At 42.0% G+C, this 21,190-nt stretch overlaps 1 protein-coding gene across 10 annotated transcripts in view; it reads right to left on the bottom strand.

Moving 5' to 3' along the window:
* Positions 1-19,411, bottom strand: part of B3GALNT2 (beta-1,3-N-acetylgalactosaminyltransferase 2) — a 62,371-nt gene extending 42,960 nt beyond the window's left edge. The window contains exons 1-4 of one of the 10 annotated variants that reach the window (XM_077998465.1): positions 19,007-19,376; positions 9,233-9,380; positions 3,717-3,817; positions 546-663 (exon numbers count right to left, since the gene is read on the bottom strand). In XM_077998465.1, coding sequence (XP_077854591.1) covers positions 546-663; positions 3,717-3,788 — 190 coding nt within the window. In that variant the 5' untranslated portion in view covers positions 3,789-3,817; positions 9,233-9,380; positions 19,007-19,376. Of the gene's footprint in view, positions 1-545; positions 664-3,716; positions 3,902-9,232; positions 9,381-10,733; positions 10,857-13,275; positions 13,382-19,006 lie in introns of all 10 variants that reach the window. The other 9 variants (XM_077998504.1, XM_077998475.1, XM_077998469.1 and 6 more) reach the window with 9 other exon arrangements.
* Positions 19,412-21,190: the final 1,779 nt, after the last annotated feature.

The raw sequence follows: 21,190 nt of genomic DNA, 5'->3' as shown, positions 1-21,190 counted from the left end.
TGAGTAGCTGGGATCACAGACACACACCACCAGGTCTTGCTAATTTTCTGTAGAGATGGGGGGGTCTCATCATGTTACCCAGGCTGGTCTTGAACTCCTGACCTCAAGCAGTCCTCCCGCCTCAGCCTCCCACAGTGCTGGGATTACAGGCATGAGCCACTGTGCCCAGCCTTCAAATAAATTTTCTAATTACCATAAGTGAATCAGAATACATTAAATAAAGCAGTTCATAGGCAGGGAATATCAGTGCTGCTTTAATAATATAAAACCCTATTTTAAAAGATTATATCAGAGTCCTTTGTATCTTTTAGAGCTGTGGTTTTCAAATTTTGCTGACTACACAACCCCATCAGTTAAAAATATTTGTACACACACCTATTTACTTACAAAATATATGCATATATTGTGGTAAGTTTATATATTCAGTATTAATAAAGATTGTATTTTCTTATTTTCAGGTAAATAGAAATTCTAAGCCTGGGCAGCATGGTAAAATCCTGTCTTTACTAAAGATACGAAAATTAGCTGGGCGTGGTGGCACACACCTGTAATCTCAGCTACTTGGGAGGCGAAGGCACGAGAATTTCTTGAGCCTGGGAGGAAGAGGCTACAGTGACCTGAGACTGTGCCACTGCAGTGCAGCCTGGGCAAGAGAGCAAGACCCTGTCTCAAAAAAAAAGAAATTATATTTTCTTCCTATACTCTAGCAGATCATTTGGATGCCTATATCAGACTTCCTAGAAGCTCTTTACACTCAGTAGATACTCAATAAAATGGGACTAAAGGGAAGTGATGACTCTTACCTAATTACAGACATGGGCAGCAGGGAAAAAAGGAAAAATATAGCTTTTTGTCATGGGCTGGGTAAGCATTAACCGGAGAGTCTAGACTACAATATAATGGACAACAATACAATTTTTTTCTAAGATATTCAGTAAATAAAAGATATCCATAGGAAAAACCTCTTTATTAAAAGCAATAGGGCAAGCACATTATAATACAGCATTTTTAGATAGTTTCTTATCTAAAAGAAATGTGCCTTGGGCTTCAAGTTACGTGGACACAGGAAATCCCGCTGCATTACAGTGCTATTAATCAACCCTTCTATCCCAGCCACAATAGCACAATGATTAACGCTTACCATGACCTTCTGGTACTGACATAACCATAACTGCCTTTGGATTATCGAAAAAATAACATTAGGTTCAATATTAAGTTATATACACATTTAAAAATTCATAACCTAGGTATTACATATATGAAAATGTTTTATTAACAGAAAGTTCTACTTCTTTACTTTTAATAAATAACAGCACTTAAGATAATAAAAATATGGTTAATTTAAAAGTGAAGGGCTTCTTTTTGTTTTTCAATTGTAATTTGCTGGAGGATACCACATCATCAGTGACATAACATTCTATGGGGTTTCTGATCCCTTTAAGACTCCAGTGAGGCTGGGTGCGGTGGCTCATGCCTGTAATCCCAGCACTTTGGGAGGCTGAGGCGGATGGATCACCTGAGGTCAGGAATTCAAGACCAGCCTGGCCGATGCGGTGAAACCCCGTGTCTACTAAAAATACAAAAATTAGTCAGGCGTGGTGGTGGGTACCTGTAATCCTAGCTACTCAGGAGACTGAGGCAGGAAAATCGCTTGAACCCAGGAGGCGGAGGTTGCAGTGAGCCAAGATCACGCCATTGCACTCCAGCCTGGGCAACAAGAGCGAAACTCCGTCTCAAAAAAAAAAGAAAAAAAAGACTCCCAGTGAAAGCCAAAGGACTTTCTCATAATTCATACATAAAATTTGGTTACAATGTTAACTGAATTCATAGACGTCCTAATTAAGAAACCTCTGTTTTATAATACCGACCTGAATATATTGTCCAATTTATTTTAAAAGCTGTTTGAAGCCCAACTTTATAAAATGGCAGGCTCTTTAAAATAATGTTCAGTACCTTCTACCTTCTAGGAACTATTCTAAATACATCGTATGTATCAACTTATTTCATCCTTATGTCAATCTCCATGAGGGAGATTCTTTTATCCCTGAGTTTACAGATGATAAAACTGAGGCAGAGGAGGTCACACAGCTAGAAAATGGCAGAGCTTGGATTGAGAGCCATGGAGCCTGCTTATAAAAGTGAGGTGTTATTTAACTATACAGTTTTAACAAACCTTAAAATATCAGAAGTCCTAATCAGCATATTTAAGACTTGGAAGTTTAACCTCCCTTAGAAACACAGCTGAACATAATGGGAAGTGCTAAAAAACACAGACAGTTACTTCCTAAAACTGGTTCCCTGATGACACAGAGAACCTAATTAGGATCAGCTTTCTTTGTTGTCTTTGTTTTTTTGTTTTTGAGACAGGGTCTCGCTCTGTTACCCAGGTTGGAGTGCAGTAGAGTGAACAGATCATAGCTTACTGCAGCCTCGAACTGCTGGGCTCAGACTGTAGCCTCGAACTGCAGTCCTCCTATCTCAGCCTCCCAGCAGCTGGAACTACAGGCGTGAGCCACCACACTTGGCTAATTTTTTTTTTTTCTGGAGACATAGGGTCTCACTATGTTGCCCAGGCTGGTTTTCTGCTCTTCCTCCCGCTGTGGTGTCCCAAAGTGCTGGAGAAGCTTTCTTTACCCTCACCAAAATTTTTACAAACTTTTAATTTTAAGGCATAAATAATGTTACTTGTGTTTTAAATTTTTTTACTATTTTTTCTTTTACAGAAATAAATTAGATAATAATTCTAAGAGAAAGTGATTCATAATATTTGTTTCTTCAAGGTTATTATAAATTAACTGGTAAAATCAGCAGTTTTCCAAAAGTTCAAAATTTGGTAATTCAGGATTTATCTAAGCATAAGGAACTTCCAAATGCATATGAATCACACTGAAAAATAGAGTCTTCTGGATCCTGAAGTTTCGATTCTGTAAAGAATCTCTACAGATACCCCAAGTCAATCTGTCAAAAATGATGAAACAGGTCGGGCGTGGTGGCTCATGCCTGTAATCTCAGCACTTTGGGGGGCTGAGGAGGGTGGATTACGAGGTCAGGAGTTCGAGGCCAGCCTGGCCAAGATGGTGAAACCCCATTTCTACTAAAAATACAAAAATTAGCTAGGCGCAGTTGTGGGCACCTGTAATCCCAGCTACTCGGGAGGCTGAGGCAGGAGAATTTCTTGAACCCGGGCGGCAGAGGTTGCAGTGAGCCAAGATGGCACAACTACATTCCAGCCTGGGCAACATAGCAAGACTCCATCTCCAAAAGTAAAAAATAAAAAAAAGATGAGACATAAATTTGGATGAAAGATATTTTAGTCTATTAAAAACAGACTCCAGGGCATGGTGGCTCATGCCTGCAATCCCAATGCTTTGGGATGCTGAGGCTGGTGGATCCCTTGAGGGCAGCAATTCAAGATCAGCCCAGGCAAGACAGCGAGACCTCAACTCTACAAAAAATTAGCCAAGTGTCGTGGCACATGCCTGTAGTCCTAGCAGGGTGGTGAGGCAGGAGGATCACTTGAGCCCAGGAGTTTGAGGTTATAGTGAGCCATGACTGTGCCACTGCATGCTAGCCTAGGCGACATAGCAAGACCCTGTCTCTAAAACACATAATAAAATAAAATAAAATAAACGAAAACAGACTCCATACTATTAAGCTTAGCAACTTTTACTCAACATCAAGAATGTGTATGGCAGTTGAGGGAAAAGATGACTTACCTGGATTTGTGATGTTGAGTAGTTTACAGGAATAAGGATCCTCCCTGTCTTCCACAGGCACTTCACAGCCATGAGCACCTATTATGAACTTCACAAGCACACTGAGAGATGTGTTGGCATTAACATCAGTTACTGATCTTCACCTCGCACATGCACGTTTCCTCACGCCCATTTCAGAGCTTTTACTTTGAGACACAAGTGTTTATGAGGATTAATTCTCTACCTTTATTTTTCTAGTCTAGCAAAATGGGGGAACAAGCAAATTAAAAGTTGCTAACTACCAAGTTACTTATGCATGAGTCCTTCATTGCAATGCTATATTAAAGCAAGTAAGAATATGTCTGGCCTCGCTACCAGCAAATGTTCATATCATTTAAAAGCAAACTATAGTAAAGTCAGCTTCTCATGCCCACACCTAAAAACATACCTATATCTAAAATTTTCCTTTGTTGCCTTCTTCTGTTTCAGAAGGTGTTCCTTTTGCTCAGGATTAGGTCTTTCCATCCAAGAAGAAATCCCCTTCTCTCCTAGACCTTGCTTCACTGGTTACCCCTGTAACTAGTGGCTCCTTCCCTCCACAGTATAAACATGATAAAATCCTGACTCTAATTATTCTCTTCACCTTCCATCCTTCCTTGCTATCACACTTTACACTGAGGTCCTACAAAGAAATTAAAATTGCAGCCTCTTGTTTCTTACTTCCCGCTCTTTTTATAAAACAAGAGTTTTAGCTTTAACATCACTACCTCCACTGAGATTCCACTAATGTAACCAATGAGCTGCTGCCAAATCAATAGACACTCTTCAACTCTTACCCTCCTGGCTTCTCCACGGCTTGATACTGCCCAGTTCCCTAAAATGCTCTCTTCCCTTCCTTCTGCGGCCTGCTCAGTCATCTTCACCGGCTCTTATTCCCCAGCTTGTCCACTGAGAGGGGGATTAGTTCAGGGCTCTGCCCTTGGGTCTCTTCTCAATCTACTCATTTTTTTTACTTCCTTTCCCTAGACAATATTATTTATTCTCAAGGCTTCAACTAGCATGGGAGTGATTCCTGAATTAGTAACTCTAGTTTTTTTCCTTTTTTTCCTTTTTTTTGTGAGACAGAGTCTCGCTTTGTCACCCAGGCTGGAGTGCAACGGTGCAATCTCGGCTCTCTGCAGCCTCCACCTTCCAGGTTCAAGCAATTCTCCTGCCTCAGCCTCCTAAGTAGCTGGGAATACAAGCGTGTGCCACCACGCCTGGCTAATTTTTGTATTTTTAGTAGAGATGGTGTTTCACCATTTTGGCCAGGCTGGTCTCGAACTATTGGCCTCAAGTGATCTGCCTGCCTCAGCCTCCCAAAGTGCTGGGATTACAGGTGCGAGCCACTGTGCCCAGTCCTGAATTAGTAACTCTAGTTTAGACCCATGTTCTAAGTAAAGGACCTATAAATTCATTGGACGTCTTCATCTAGATAACCCACAGACAGCTGTGTGCTAAAGCCTGCTACTACTGACTTCTGAGAGTCAACTGTCAACTTTTCAGAAATTTTGTGAGACAGTTACTAAACATAGCCTTTATTTAAAATTAAATTATATAACCTTATAATTAAATATATATCAAAAAAAGGAAATACTCAAATTAATCACAATGTTTTACTACATTTTACTATTATTTATGTTCTTGAAGTAATTTATATTTATTACACCTACATGGTGGAATAGTATACATGGCAAACTACTGCTTATCTTTCCCCGACTCTGTGTTCAGAGATGTTACGTTAGTCACCTGTATTGGCCATGGTGGGAATATTCACACCCTACAAACCGGCAAATAGTACAAATAAGGGTTTGGTTTATTGTTTTGTTGATGGTCTAGACTTAAGAAAGTATAGAGAAAATGTTGATAATGCAAATTAAGCTTAATGTAATGTGTCTGTCTATAGCCATTACAGAGTGAATAGTTCAAAAAAACAGTCAAGGAAGATACAATTCCAGTATTCAAAAACTATTACCTGATACAGCATAGAACTCACTGACTTTATTAAGTGTAAAGCTGACATATCTTGTCAATTTAGTCTTCACTGTTTAACTTAAAAGAAAGACTTTTGTCAGAACTATACTCTTTTGTTAACTGCAACCAGAAGTTGGTCATAGATAGGAGAGTCGGACAAACAACAAAAGCATTCTATGAGAATCAACTGACTTCATGGAATTTACGATAAACAGTATTGTACAGGTCATTATCTGTCAATTAGTGCTGTATATCCTTTATGTCAATAAAATTTAAAATAAACATGTATGTACACATAAGCATCCTTTTTCCCAGAGAGCCAGTTAGTAAACCTTCAACAGTACACCACTGCCTGTAGGAACCTCAAGGTCAACACATACACAACTGAGCTTCTTTCCCATGAAACTTGCTCTTCTCATGTAGTATTTTTGTTTTGATTGATTCCACTATTCTCCAAGTCAGAACACTAGCAATCTTCCTAGCCTCCTCCTTCATTTTCTACGTTCAATGACCTTATTCTCTCATAAGGTCACCTCTGCAGATCAGCTCCTCAGCAGTCCTTGCCTCAACAGGTCTTGTCCTTCCACTCAACCTTCCGCATGCCTGTTATACATGATCTGCTCACTGTCTGCCTCTCACAGTCATATGCTTCCCCTCTCTTTTCTTTATATACATCTCTCTGCTGTCCTACCTCTCCTGGCTACTTCTCTCACACTGTGCCACAACCCTTCCCCCACCACCACGAGCCCTGTGCTCCAGTTATATAGAAGCGTTAGGAGTTTCTCATACACCCCGGGCTCTTTTCTACCTATTTATATCACAGCACATGTAACATTTTATTACACTATCATACCTATTTCCTTCTACTAAATGTCAAGCCCCTCCTAACACTCAGGCTATACTGTGTTTATCTTTGTATTCTACCACACATACCACACTATCTACTTACAGAAGTACTTAGTGTTGAGTTTGGGTCCTTTGGAGAAATGCAAGAATGGAAAACATGCCATAACCACAGAAATGCAGTTTCTGTTACTAATTACCAATTAAGGCAGAATACCTTTCATAGACAACTAGCATTTGGAATAAAAGTATAAACAGGAATGAGTAAATGTGCTAACTAAATTATTGCTAGTATGTATCAAATTTGGTTTTTGAGCCATCTTACTAGGTACTCTTACTAGATACACAAAATTACTATGTCCCAGGAACGTGTTTTTGCCTAATATATATTTTTATACAGATAGCTGATCATTTTCATAACACAAATCGAGCATGCTAAATTTAAAGCAAGACTGTTATGATGGCAAATAAATTAGTGGTGAATGTCTGAATATTAACTTTACTCATTACATTTAGTTCTGAGTCATTCATTCAATAGTTGTTGAGTGACTTAGTCTGCACCAAGCTAGGTTTTAGGTATTGCGAAAACACCAATGAAAAAACCTGAACCCCCAGTGCTAATGAAACCTACATTCAAGTGGAGGAAGACAAACAATTTTACAACTAAATACAATACAGATGCCAGTTGGTGATAAGTGTTACCAAAAAAAATTAAGGCCAACTAAGGGAAGACAGAAACAAGATAGGGATGGGCTGCTATTTAATATGGGGCTGTCTGCTAGAGTGACATCTAAGCAGACACCTGAAGGAAGTGAGTCCCGAGCACATTAGTGAGAGAGGACACAGCAAATGCAAAGGCCCTGAGGCAGGAGCACTTTTAGTGTATGAAAGTACAGTAAGGCGGCCGGTGTATTTAGATAAGGTCAAAGACCACAACAAAGACTTGGGGTTTCACTCTGAGCAAGAAAGGAGGTCAATGGAGGGGTGTGAATAGAGCATTGACATAATTTGACTAATTTTAAAAGGATCACTCTGGCTGCTGTATGGAAAATAAAATGTAGGGGTCAAAGGTAGAAGCAGTAAGTTCAGAGAAGGGGGCTTCTGCAATAATCCAGGTGAGAAGTAATGGCAGCCTAGATCAGATGGCAGTGGTAAAGGTGGTGAGAAGTCAGATTCTGGGTCTGGTCTAAGCAGCATTAGGAAGGTATGCTGATGGACTGGATGTGGCAGGTGAAAGGAAAAATCAGGATAACACCAAGGGTTTTGGTCTGAGCAACTGGTGGAAGAGTCACTATTTTCTGACAGGGAAATACTATAGGAAGTACAGCTTTTGGAGGTGGTTCTGATAGTAGTGATGATTCTGAGGTCTTTCATTTGCTGTGTAATAGGCTCTATTATCACTGCAACCATGAACTAAAGAAACCTGTCTTCAAAAGGAATGAAAGCTACTATGAGAAAGCACTACTAGCGACAAGAAAATTCACAATTAGGCTGGGTTTGGTGGCTCACGCTTGTAATTCCAGCACTTTGGGAGGCTGAGGCAAGCAGATCACCTGAGGTCAGGAGTTCAAGACCAACCTGGCCAACATGGTGAAACCCCGTCTCAACTAAAAATACAAAAATTAGCCAGGCATGGTGGCAGGTGCCTGTAATCCCAGCTACTTGGGAGGCTGAGGCAGGAGAATCGCTTGAACCCAAGGAAGTGGAGGTTGCAGTGAGCTGAGATCGGGCCACTGCACTTCAGCCTGAGCGACAGAGCGAAACTCCGTCTCAAAAAAAAAAAAAATTCACAACTGCAATTTGCTTGTATAGCTACTTAGTCACAAATGTGCCAGTGCTATTCTATCCTGAAAGGGCATTCTCTGCTTATCACCTCAGTCTTCACATAAATAGAAGTCAATTTTCTATGCATTTCTTCTCCTAGTCCCTCACCACACAATCTTCAGAGGCTGATCTCACTGAGAACAGACTAAGGCTTTGGGCTCCTAACTAATAGCTGAGAGCTATCTAATGTCAGCATGAAAGGGATTACCAAAGCTCAGTTTTGGAAGGGTAATCAGGAAAAAGAGCATGGCATATTACACACACTGCAGATTACACAACTAAAAAATACTACAAAACTGAAAAAAATTAAATTTATCTCTGTGAAGTTAGTGAAAAGTATATTTAGACATGCACGTGTCTAAGGAGAAAACTGCTCTAAAATGGAACCTTTTAAGAATTGCTATTCTAAATCAAAGCAAAAAACAAACAAATCACACTGGGTATCTAAATACTACATATGCTAACCAGTGAATATACTCTCTTCCAACTATCATTTGGCTTAAAATGTTGGTTAAATTTACTTTTTGGCCCAAACTATATGGAAGAAAAGCAAATGAAACAGCCATTTCTCCCAAGAAGAGGCCACATATCTGAATGAACATTTCTATTCAAAATAAAGTTTTTCAGAACTTTTTTTTTTTTTTTAAAATTAGGCAGGGACTCATTCTCATCACGCAGGCTGGAATGCAGTGGTGCAATCACGGCTCACTGCAGCCTCAATTTTCCAGGCTCCAGCAATCCTTCCACCTCAGCCTCCCGGGCAGCTGGGACTACAGGCACACACCACCATGCCTGGCTAGGTTTTTCAGAACTCTTATTTCAATAAACCAGGCAAGGCAACAACTCAGAAAACCTACCGTTGACTTAATGTGGGATGCTGTAGCAAATGCCTCATCCAGGTGCTTCTTATCACGTTTCGAAGTTCATGGTTATTGCGAGCTGACAACACGCCAACTACCACATCATAGTGAGTAGATTTCCACTGAGGAAATAAGGCCAACTGATCTAGAAATAAGAACAATACATTAGAAATAAGTCATGTATCAATTACTATGAAGTTCAATATGTATCATAAGTTTATTACAAAGTATATGTTTGTAGGAAATTCAGATAAATACAAAGAAAAGAATTTTTAAATCACATATAAACCCAGTATCCAGAGACAACCACTAATAACATTTTGGTGTAGAGTCTTTTTTGTCTTTCATGTATATACGTATGTATTCATGCTCACATAAGTATATTAATTCTTCAAAACAAACAAGATGTTTGTGGTAAGAATCTGTTTCAAAAGGCAATGTAGCATAAAAAAACAGTAAGCATTAAGAGTCAATTAGGCCACAGTTGGAATCCAGGCTCAATCATATATTAGTTATAAGTTATTTAGCTTCTTGAGCTTCAGTTTCCTCAACTACAAAATGGGTATAATAATACTTCTCATAAAGCTGTTGTAAAAATTAAATGAGATAACATGTATAAAGCTCTTGGTTTAGTATCAGGCACATAGGAGGCATTCAATGGCAACTAAAAAAAAATGTGCTTTGAAAAGTAAAGTCCTACATTAACGTTAGGTATTAAGCTTGGCGGATGAAGTTGAAGGACTTCCATACTGGAAAATAATGCAACCCTTATTTATATCAATGAATTCTACAGCCAGTAAACCTTTTACTACCTACTAAATATTCTAAAGAATGACGGGAAAGCAACATTTTTAGTAAAAAAAAAAAAATAAAGTAACAAGTCATTCTGAACAGCTCATTTTTTATTGTCATAAGGTCTAATGGGCAGGGCTACATTTCCATCTAAAACTTGTCCTTAGAAGACAGAAGAGAAAGATATACTTTGTCCTTGTTTTTCATCACCAGTTTTAAGGCTTGAGAGCTACGAGACTATATATAGCTCTGATGAGGTATCCATTTCATCTCTTTCTCCAGTGGTGGGAACTGATCCAAAAAGTTTCCAAAAATAAATTACTGAAGCCCAGACTCTTTACTACATTAAATGCAATGTTTTTATATACCATGGGATCTAGGTATTCAGTCTAAAAGACAACAAAACCACACTGATATTTTTTTCAAAGGCCCAATTAAAATAATAAAAACAGATCTTTCTACTAGGATAATTTTAAGGATCTAATACAGAAATTTTTGTGTAGATACCTTATTTTCCACAATAGATATATTTCTTAAAATGTTCCATTCTAGGGCAGGCACAGTGTTCACGCCTATAATCCCAGCACTTTGGAAGGCCGAGGTGGGCAGATCATCTGAGGTCAGAAGTTTGAAACCAGCCTGACCAACATGGAGAAACCCTGCCTCTACTAAAAATACAAAATTAGCTGGGTGTGGTGGCACTTGCCTGTTTTCCCAGCTACTGGGGAGGCTGAGGCAGGAGAATCTCTTGAACCTGTGAGGTGGAGGTTGCGGTGAGCCAAGATCACACCATTGCACTCCAGCCTGGGCAACAAGAGTGAGACTCCACCTCAAAAAAATAAAAGTTCCATTTCAAATGGAATATAGGTATTTATTATTTCACCCTACAATGAGTCATGTACTAAAATGAATTCTTTTATAAAGACAAAATTTATTTTTAAATAAACTCAAATTTTTATGGATTAAGCTTATTAATAGGCCATATTTACTGAATACCTAATCTGTGAAAAGCACTACATATAGAGTATCACTTAACGTTCACAACCCTTTGAGGTAGGTACTTGTTCTTTTTTTGAGACGGAGTCCCACTCTGTGGCCCAGGCTGGAGTGCAGTAGCGCGATCTCAGCTCACTGCGACCTCTGCCGCCCAGGTTCAAGTGATTCTCCTGCCTCAGGCTCCCGAGTAGCTGGGATTAAAGGCGCCTGCCACCATGCCTGGCTAATTTTTGTAGTTTTAGTAGAGATGGGGTTTCACCATCTTGGCCAGGTTGGTCTTGAACTCCTGACCTTGTGATCCACCACCTCGGCCTCCCAAAGTGCTGGGATTACAGGGGTGAGCCACCACGCCTGGCCTGGTACTTGTTGAACAAATGAAACACACAGAGAATTCTGTAACTTAAGTCAAACAGCTTGGAAATGGCTGGGCTAAGATTTAATCCCAGGCAATCTAACTCCATTCTTTATCACTGTTCTAGTCTATAGCTATACAGCTTAATATAGCTTACCTGAGTCTAAATTCTGATCTTTTAATGCACAATACCAGTTCAACTGGTGAATTAGCAACAAGCGGATCACTGAACACGCTGGGTAACACATCAATTTTTTTGAACTCATGGCTCAGAACATTTTTTCTCAGATACATAATTATATGATGAAAGTTGTACCTAGTGCTGGAACTCACTCTAAATGAGTGTCTGAATTCGGAGACTAATTTAAATGACCACATAAAATTGACAATATGCCTCCCCACCTTTTTCACACAGAAATAGTATGTACATTCTAGTGTCAGGAAGGAGGCAAAGGTTCCGACAATGATTCCACAGCCAACATTTTGTATTACGTAAGTATGAAGTTATTTAAATCCCTGCGCTTCAACTTCTTATTTAGAGAAAATTGACACAAAAAAATGTTTTAGATATTCTATTTCATTTGTTTCAAAGTCTCATCTCAAAAGATTAAAAGCTGTAGGGAAAAAACCACATTTAATCTAAATGCCTCTTTTATCTGACATCATCAGAAAATAAGGATGCTGCACAAAAGCAAACTTTCAAAATATTTGAAACATCACTTTTAATGCCAAAAATTTACTACCTTATTTTTGATGGCTAATCAAAGCAAATTTTTTAGAAATAGATTACACAGAGAATAATTTAATCTTTTCTTGATGTCTCAAAATCTTCATGAAAATTTCTCAAATCTATCCCTTTCTTGTCATTAATTCTAGCTGCTGCTCAGTTCGGTCTGTTTTTTCACCTGGACTAATACGAGGGCATCCTAACTGGTTTTTACCTGAATTCTCCATATAATTGTTAAACAAGATTTTTCTAAAAATAATGAAGAAATACAAAGATAACCATGTGGCATGTGAAAATCCCATGGATTACGGATGTAAACTACTTTTTGATCTTATTCCACCTCTCTGCCACTCTCAATGCCCCCTGCTTCTAACCCAGGTCTAAGCTGTTTCTGTTCAACTGCTTTACTTTACATGCATTTCTCTTTTCCTTGCAGAGGGGAAGTAACACGGCACATTGTGGTCTTTTAGAGAAATACTTCCAGATATACTGAAGTCAAATTTCAGAAAAATAGGTTTTTTAAACCACATACCATTAAAGTAAAATAGTCCAACAGACTCCTGAGTACTGTCTTACACAGTACAAAACCCAAAGTAGCTGCATAATAAAATCACCTGTGTAAGAATGTTGCTCAAATTTCTAGCTCCCCTTACCAATATGGCTCTAAACTCTTATCACCTTTTGTTTTATGTTACAAGAACAGGGTACCAGGGTACCTAGTCGATTCTAGTGTCTAGAAACAGAGGGGGAAAAAAAGTGCTAAGAAGTAAACATGATACAAAAGGACATAAAGATAATTCAGAAAAGAAAAAAGGCAAATAGCAAACCTATGAAAACATGTTCAGCTTCAATAAGAATCACGTTTGAATTAGAGCAATGAGACACCAGTTTTCTCCTGCATTCAAACTGACAAATGTCTTCTTAAATGATAGTAACTAAATGATGGGTACTTCAAGGAAATGTTGTTAGTGATTTCAAGAAAGTGGCTACTCTCCACCAGGCATGGTGTCTTATGTCTGTAATCCCAGCTTCAACTTTGGGAGGCCAAGGAGGGCAGATCACAAGGTCAGGAGTTCGAGACCAGCCTGGCCAATCTGGTGCAACCCCGTCCTTATTAAAAATACAAAAAAAAATTAGCTGGGCGTGGTGGTGCACGCCTGTAATCACAGCTACCTGGGAGTCTGAGGCAGGAGAATTGCTTGAACCTGGGAGGCGGAGGTTATAGTGAGCCGAGATTGTGCCACTGCACTCCAGTCTGGGTGACAGAGCGAGACTCCTTCTAAAAAAAAAAAAAAAAAAGTGGCTACTCTCTTTCATTGCTGGAAAGAACGTAATTTGGTACAGCCATCTGCAGGGCAATTTGGCAATGTGTCAAATAATTTAGAATGGTATAATTTTGTCCAGCAATTCTAAGAACTCATCCTAAAGAAATAATCAGTGATATACTCAAAGATCTTTATTAATCATAGTGTCACCTATTACTAGCAAAAAACCGCAAGCTACATAAATGCGTAAATAAGGGACTCATTAAATTATGGTGTAGCTATATGACAGAATACCATGCAGCCATTAAAATTACATGTTAATCGTATCATTAAACATTATTCTATTAATATATCATATTAAGATAAACACGCTATAGGAACTATGTAGATACTAGATGGTTCCCTTTATATAAAGTACAAAAGTAGCCAAATTTCTGCCACTGGTTACTATCCCTGGTAGCGACAGAACAGAGCATGAAGGGAACTTCTGAAGCACTGATAGTTTTCTTTTTTTAACTTTGGGTGGTGATTAGTTGGGTGTGTTCAATTTGTGAAAATGTATCAAGCTGCGCCAGTTTTATTCTCCTGATTTATTCCCTCAAATGATAGAGCATCTCCTATGCTCATTGTTCTAGATGGCACAGATACAGCAGTAAACAAAATCTTCATAACGTCAGGAATAAATCACAATCCGAAGAAAGCTCCCTGAGAGTAACGTAAGGGCCAAGGGAAAGTTTTCCCTCTGAAGGTTCGGTGAAAATCACTGAGAAAAGATTGATAGGAGAAAGGCATATAAATTTATTTGATCAGTAAAGATACAGGAGAAACTGCCCATTTCTATGCTTAGGTTTAACCAAGTATGGATAGCTATGTGGAAGTAAGATTGGACAGAAAGGTTAGGATTTAATGTTAACAGATGGAGTTGGAAAACCCGGCAAGGCCTGTCTAGATTCTTCTTGTCCTCTCAGAGTATACACTTTCCTACTGGGTGTGGGATAGGACCCTCTCTGATATGAGGTTCTTATGACCTGTAATCAAAGGAGGTAGGTTAGGTAATTTTTTACACAGAAAGGTGGTGGGGGGTAGTTAAGAGTGATATGTTTGGGTTTTATGGCTTTGGGGAAGAGGGATTTTAGTTTCTACAGTTAGCCTCAGGTGAGAACGCAAGGCCAGAGAGAGGACAGCAGCAGCAGGTCAGAGACAGCTGCTTCTGAGGCCTTATTTTGGGGTACTGTTTTCTTCTGAGATCCTGCAGTAAGAACTATTTCTTTTCTTTAATATGTAATATATCCTAAGAGTCTGGCAACCTGCTCGACTCTGCACTGAGTGGACACCCAAAGGTATATTAAAGTCTAAGCGAGGGCCTGGCGCAGTGGCTCATGCCTGTAATCCTAGCACTTTGGGAGGTCGAGGTGAATAAATCACTTGAGGTCAGGAGTTCGAGACCAGCCTGGTCAACATGGCAAAATGCAGTCTCTACTAATAATACAAAAATTAGCTGGGCGTGGTGGTGCACACGTGTAAACCCTGCTACTCAGGAGGCTGAGGCAGGAGAATGGCTTGAACCTGGAAGCAGAGGTTGCTGTTAGCCAAGATGGAGTGCCACTGTACTCCAGCCTGGGCGACAGAGTGAAACTGTGTATCCACAAAAAAAAAAAAAAAAAAAAAAAAGTCTAAAGAAGCTTGACATCAAAATTGATTGCTCAAAATAAGCCTAAGAGTCTTAAAAATCAGACCAAAATTCCACTCTCATATGCATGCTCTTGGAAGAGATCAGTCACAAGTAGATACAAATCTTGAAAATGAAGAAAACATGTAAGCCTATCATAGCTCTAATGATAAGGACAGTCTTCATACGCACTACCAAAGACACCTCCCAAAACACACTAGCACAGGCATCAGCTGCCACTAGACTACCACTCCTCTCTAAAACTCACCGAGTGTTTACTATGAAACAGGCACTGCTCTGGGTGTTTCATTAACTGAATCTACACAATAAGTCTATGAGATCATCATTTTATAAATAAGGAAACTGAAGCACAGAGACACGATTAGCATATAGGGATAATTTTGGAAAAACTCAGGCAAAATTACAAAGCAAGCTCAATTTGCTTTTTGACCTTCTACTTGCCCTACGTCTGTTTCCATCAGATACTGTGAGCACCTTGGGAGCAGGGACTCAGCATCCAGCACAGAACCTAACACTCAAGTACTTGTTGAGTGAATATGCTCCTTTGTCTTGGTTTCTTTCTTTCCAAAGAGAATGAGAAGTCGTCTTTTGTCACATCATTTTTCTAAATTAACTGTTAAATAATTCCTACTTAAGGCATTACCCAAAACGAGTATTTTGTAATCAAGATATCCTATGTTTAGATTTCTGGGTCCGATGGTTATCTCCACCTGCATTTTCCTCTGTCACCGTCAGGTGTGCTGGATTTCACTTCCTCTTTACCAGTTGCTTTCCCTGACTGGTTTAAGGGAAGCTATGACATTTAAAAAGTTGCTGATTCTGGAACTAACGTGACTCACTCACTTCATTCTGGTCCCTGCTCAACTCTTACCTCTTCAGAATGAAATGGACTTTCCTGACCTATTTAAAACCATCTCTTTAATCTCTTAACACTGCTTTATCTTTTTTCACTATACTTATCACTACCGCTGTGATATTTATAATTATTTGTGATGCTCTGTCTTCCCTTCTAAATTGTAAACTGTATGAGGGCAGGAAGTTTAGCTTGATTATTGCTGTAATTCCACACCTACAATAGGAGCTGGCACAGAATAGGCTCTCAAATATTTGCTGAATTAACTGCCAGCCAGAGAGCCTTTTTTTTAATATTCAGGGAAGGTAAATCTTTCAAAAAAAAAAAAACAAAAAAAACAAAACAAAACTGCCATGACTTAATGAGACTGAAGACAGACAAAGTAGTAGAAGAGAAAAAAAATACATTTAAAAATGTTAATTTGGCCGGGCGCAGTGGCTCACGCCTGTAATCCCAGCACTTTGGGAGGATGAGGCGGGTGGATTACGAAGTCAGGAGATTGAGACCATCCTGGCTAACACGGTGAAACCCCGTCTCTACTAAAAATACAAAAAAATTAGCCGGGTGTGGTGGTGGGCGCCTATAGTCCCAGCTACTCTGGAGGCTGAGGCAGGAGAGTGGCGTGAACCCGGGAGGCCGAGCTTGCAGTGAGCCGAGATCGCGCCACTGCACTCCAGCCTGTGCAACAGAGCAAGACTCCATCTCAAAAAAAACAAAACAAAAAAAAAAGTTAATTCAAGAAAAGAATACTTAGCAAAATCTTGTGTTTTTTTTTTTTTCTCCTGTTAGGCTTAAAGTAAAGGCGTTAAATTGTAAAAACACCCAACTATTTTAGTTTTAACATGGTGACAGCACAATGGTCACTGTAAAGGTGACCATGTGACAGTAAAGGAATTATGGGAAATTTTAGCATTTAAGATGCTTCCACTGCTTTTAGTTTTGAAAGTACCAAAAGGAAAAAAGGAAAGGTAGAAGTCAGTCGTGTTTAATTAATTAATTAATTTTTTTAAGATGGAGTTTCGCTCTTGTCACTGAGGCTGGAGTGCAATGGTGCAATCTTGGCTCACTGCAACCTCCGCCTCCCAGGTTCAAGTGATTCTCCTGCCTCAGCCTCCTGAGTAGCTGGGATTACAGGCATGCACTACTATGCCCGGCAAATTTTTGTATTTTCAGTAGATACAGGGTTTCGCCATGTTGGCCAGGCTGGTCTTGAACTCCTGACCTCAGGTGATCTACCCACCACGGCCTCCCAAAGTGTTGAGATTACAGGCGTGAGCCACCGCGCCCCGCCAGTCAAGTTTAATTTAGATTATTAAAATATCGATGGGTTGACAGGTGCAGCAAACCACCATGGCGCACGTTTACCTATGTAACAAACTTGCACGTCCTGCACAGGTATCCCGGGACTTAAAAAAAAATCCTATTTATTATCTGATCAGATACACAGTACTCATTCAAAGCCAAAGTTAATTAATATAACCAGTGTTGATCTTCTTACCTACATTATTACCCTGTCCCTTTCTATGTTCTATTTCTTCATTTCCTTAATCTAGCCTGGTCTAACTGGATGGTAGATAAAGGAATCATCCGTCATGTACAGTAAGGGAGTAGGAAAAACTTGTCTCAAATTAAGAAACTGCCTAGCAAGTCTACCAAGATTTCAGTTTGAAGTCTACTAAGATTTCCGTTTTTGTTTGTTTTACTGAACCCTAAACAACCATTAAGGTCATACACAGACTTAATGACGCTCTGCAAGGAGATTCCAGCAGGGCTCACTCATATAACAAAAGAGAGAAAGCTGTGACACACAAGCAGATGTTACAAAGCATTTTTTATATATGGCACTCTCTTCTTAGTTCACTTTACAAAAACCTAAAAAACACTGAGCAAAACCCTGGCCCATTAACTGGTTAAGTGCACAGTAACACTGTACTTTCATTAAACCACTTAAATACTGTTCAGTTCTATTCAGGTCACACAAATTCTTTTCAAAGAGCTAGTGATCTAATAAGAAAAGAGATTGTTACCAAAATAACCTCAACATAATTTCATATAACTGAGACTGTTTTGAGGATTGCCGAATACTTTCTACTTATAAGGCACAGAGTGCTGAACTGCAAATACTCAATTCTAATTTTAAGAACTTTTGGATTAGAAAACAGCTGTTTTTGGGAGAGATAGTAAGGAAAACAAAGTCCCAGTATAGTTACAAAATAAGTATTATACAATATTTAAAAGAGTTTTCCAGGTTTCTTTCATGTCCTAGGGCAAGCCCTTAAAGATACAGGGAAAGCTAACGTAGTGTTCAGGGTGGTGGAACCCACTAACAAAATAATCCACTGGGCACCGTGAGTAAAGCATTCTATTAGGCTGTAACGCGAAACAAGAACAAAGGTTTCATTCCTAAGAGCGATTAAGTTTTACAGTAAATACACATGATCGTTAAAGAATTCGATATTTCCACGTAAACTGCTTTACCAGGTTATGCGACCCAAACTCACAGGAACAACTCCACTCTCGGCCATGCCCTATTTCATGTCTAGATTTTTAACCAACTTACATCATAATCCAAGAATACAAACTACTGTATATTCTTACAGCAAAGTTATTCCTTAAAAGCAAAACCCAGCCACCTTTGAAAACACGCATTATCCGTAGCACTAAAACCCCAGTCTTGACGGAGAAAGACCAACAACTTGGGGGGGAAGAAAACAACTTCAGAGCCCGAGCTCCCAAATCAGCAGGCGCTGGCGGCTGAAGGGCACACGAGGTTCCGCTCCCGGGCGAACCCGCGGCGTCCGACACCACCGACCAGGCCCGGGGGCAGGCGAAGGACTTGCAGCTGCGGGCGCCGGCTCTGCGGCCGTTAAGGGAAACGGGGAGGTGAGAAGTGGCGGGGACACGAAGAGAGAAAAGCTCCCTCAAGTTTGCCCGATGTTAACGCTCCAAGGATGAAAAGAGCCGTTTGTTTCGTCTGGGGACCGTCGCGTTTGGCCCTTCCCCCGCCTCCAGCAATTCCCGGAGAAGCCCCGCGGCACCGAGCCGGGCCTCCCACCCCCCCGCGGCCGCCAACTCGCCCGGCTCCCCGAACCTCACCTGCAGGGCCGGCCCCGGAGGCGCGGGCGGGCGGCGGGGAGCGCAGCCGCAGCCAGAGGTGCAGCGCGGCCCCGAGCACACACGGGCACAGCAGCACCAGCCAGTTTCGCATTGGCCGCCCCCGCCGCGAGCCGGGCTCTCCCGCGTCCCGGCAGAGAGGGAGGGGACCTGCAAGTGCGGAGACTGAGAGGCGGCGGCTGACGCGCGACCACTCCAAGCACGCCCGCCCTGGCGCTCGGCGCCGTCCGGGGGGCTCCTAGCTGCTACCTGCCCCGCTCCTCCGCTCCCTCAGACCGCGGGTGGCGGCGGCTTAGCCGGCCGAAGCCCCGCCCCCTCCACCCGGCCTTCCCACCGGCTCCGCCCACCTTTTCTCCCACTCGCCCCGCCCTCTCCTTCCGCGTTCCCACCCGCGCCCGCCGGCCGGCCGGGAGCTGAAGTCCCGCTCTGGGCCCAGGCAGGGGGCGCCCGCGGTTTAGAAACCACATTTCCCATAATCCTAAGCACGCGCTTCCGTCACTCGGCAGCCGTGGAGGCAAAGCGCGAGGCCCCACACAGAGCATGCGCATCCTCCTTGGCGTTTGCTGCCACCCCACGGCCCAGGGAAGGTAGTGCCGGAGACCCGGTGCTCAGAGGCTGCCCCGAGCCGAGAAGGGAAATGCGCTTTGCCTCAGATTTGAAGGAAATCCGAGTGGCTCTTGTGTGAAATCACGCAGAGCTCCTTTGTTCTGGGTGCTTGCTTGCTCGCCTGCTGTGGGAGGTGGGATCCTGCTGACGTCTCCTTGGCCCGAAGAGCGGGGCGAGGAAGCCCGAGTGCCCGCGCCTGGAGCGGTGAATCATCAGGGATTAGCTCTGGTGCCATGGGTTCCCGGCTCTTTGCCCGGTTCTGTGCTCTGGGAACGCAGGGCGACGGACAGCGAGCGGGGGACTAGGCTGTGGAGCACGATGACGACGGGCCAATCAGGGTAGCACTGCACGTGCTCCGGGTTCATACTGGAGCTGGGAGCGAAACGGGAGCCGGGCGAGCTGGGAGAACGTGGGCTTCGGGGACCCGAGGAAGGGCGGCCGCAGCACGCCTTCCAGGCAGAATGCCGGCCCCGCGTCTTGCGGCGTTACCCGGAGTGGGAGCCCTCCGGGCCCGCGCCGAGGCAGCCGGAAAGCGGGGACGGGGCGGTGAGGGCACTGGGGTGAGGATGGGAGAGAAGGATGAGAACGGGCTATGGGGCGGCTTTTGTTTTTGTTTTTGTTTTTGAGACGGAGTCTCACTCTGTCACCCAAGCTGGAGTGCCAGTGGCGCGATCTCAGCTCACTGCAACCTCCGCCTCCCGGGTTCAAGCGATTCTCCTGCCTCAGCCTCCCGAGTAGCTGGGATTACAGGCGCCCGCCACTGCGCCCAGCTAATTTTTGTGTTCTTTCAGTAGAGACGAGGTTTCACCATGTTGGCCAGGCTGGTCTCGAGCTCCTGACCTAAGGTGATCCGCCCGCCTCGGCCTCCCAAAATGCTGGGATTACAGGCGTGAGCCACCGCGCTCGGCCGCGGTTGTTGTTGTTGTTAAGTTTCCACAAGTGTGGAAACAGGTGACTATTATTGAAAAAAAGTCTTGGATGACAGAAGATCCACCTCAGACCAAAAAAGTACTTTGGCTCGCGGTGGCTCACGCGTGTAATCCCAGCACTTTGGAAGGCCGAGGTGGGCGGATCACTTGAGGGCAGTTTGAGACTAGCCTGGGTAACATGGTGAAACCTGTCTCTACTAAAAATACAAAAATTAGTCGGGCGTAGCGGTGGGCACCTGTAGTCCCAGCTACTCAGGAGGCTGAGGCAGGAGAATCGCTTGAACCCAGGAGGCAGAGGTTGCAGTGAGCCGAGATCGCGCCATTGCACTCCAGCCTGGGTGACAGAACGAGACACTGTCTCAAAACAAAAACAAAAACAAAGAGAAAGTAATAATTGGTTGCCAGAAAAGGAATACTATTTTTATCCTCAAGAAAGGTACTAAATGGCCTCTGTTGATATTGTAAAATTTTCATTTTGTGGATAGAGTGAGTTATCCAAAAAGAGGACTAATCCCTCATTTTAGCAGAGCTAGTCATTTGACAAATACTTACTGAGCTTCCATTATCCGCCAGGAACTTTTGTAGGTACTTTAAGTACACCTGTGAACAAACTAAAGATCCCTATCCTGTG

Source organism: Macaca mulatta, chromosome 1 (genome assembly GCF_049350105.2).
Source record: "Macaca mulatta isolate MMU2019108-1 chromosome 1, T2T-MMU8v2.0, whole genome shotgun sequence".
Classification (NCBI taxonomy): domain Eukaryota; kingdom Metazoa; phylum Chordata; class Mammalia; order Primates; family Cercopithecidae; genus Macaca; species Macaca mulatta.
The sequence above is the reverse complement of the archived record's forward strand: the minus strand, read 5'-3'. Positions and strand labels throughout refer to the sequence as shown.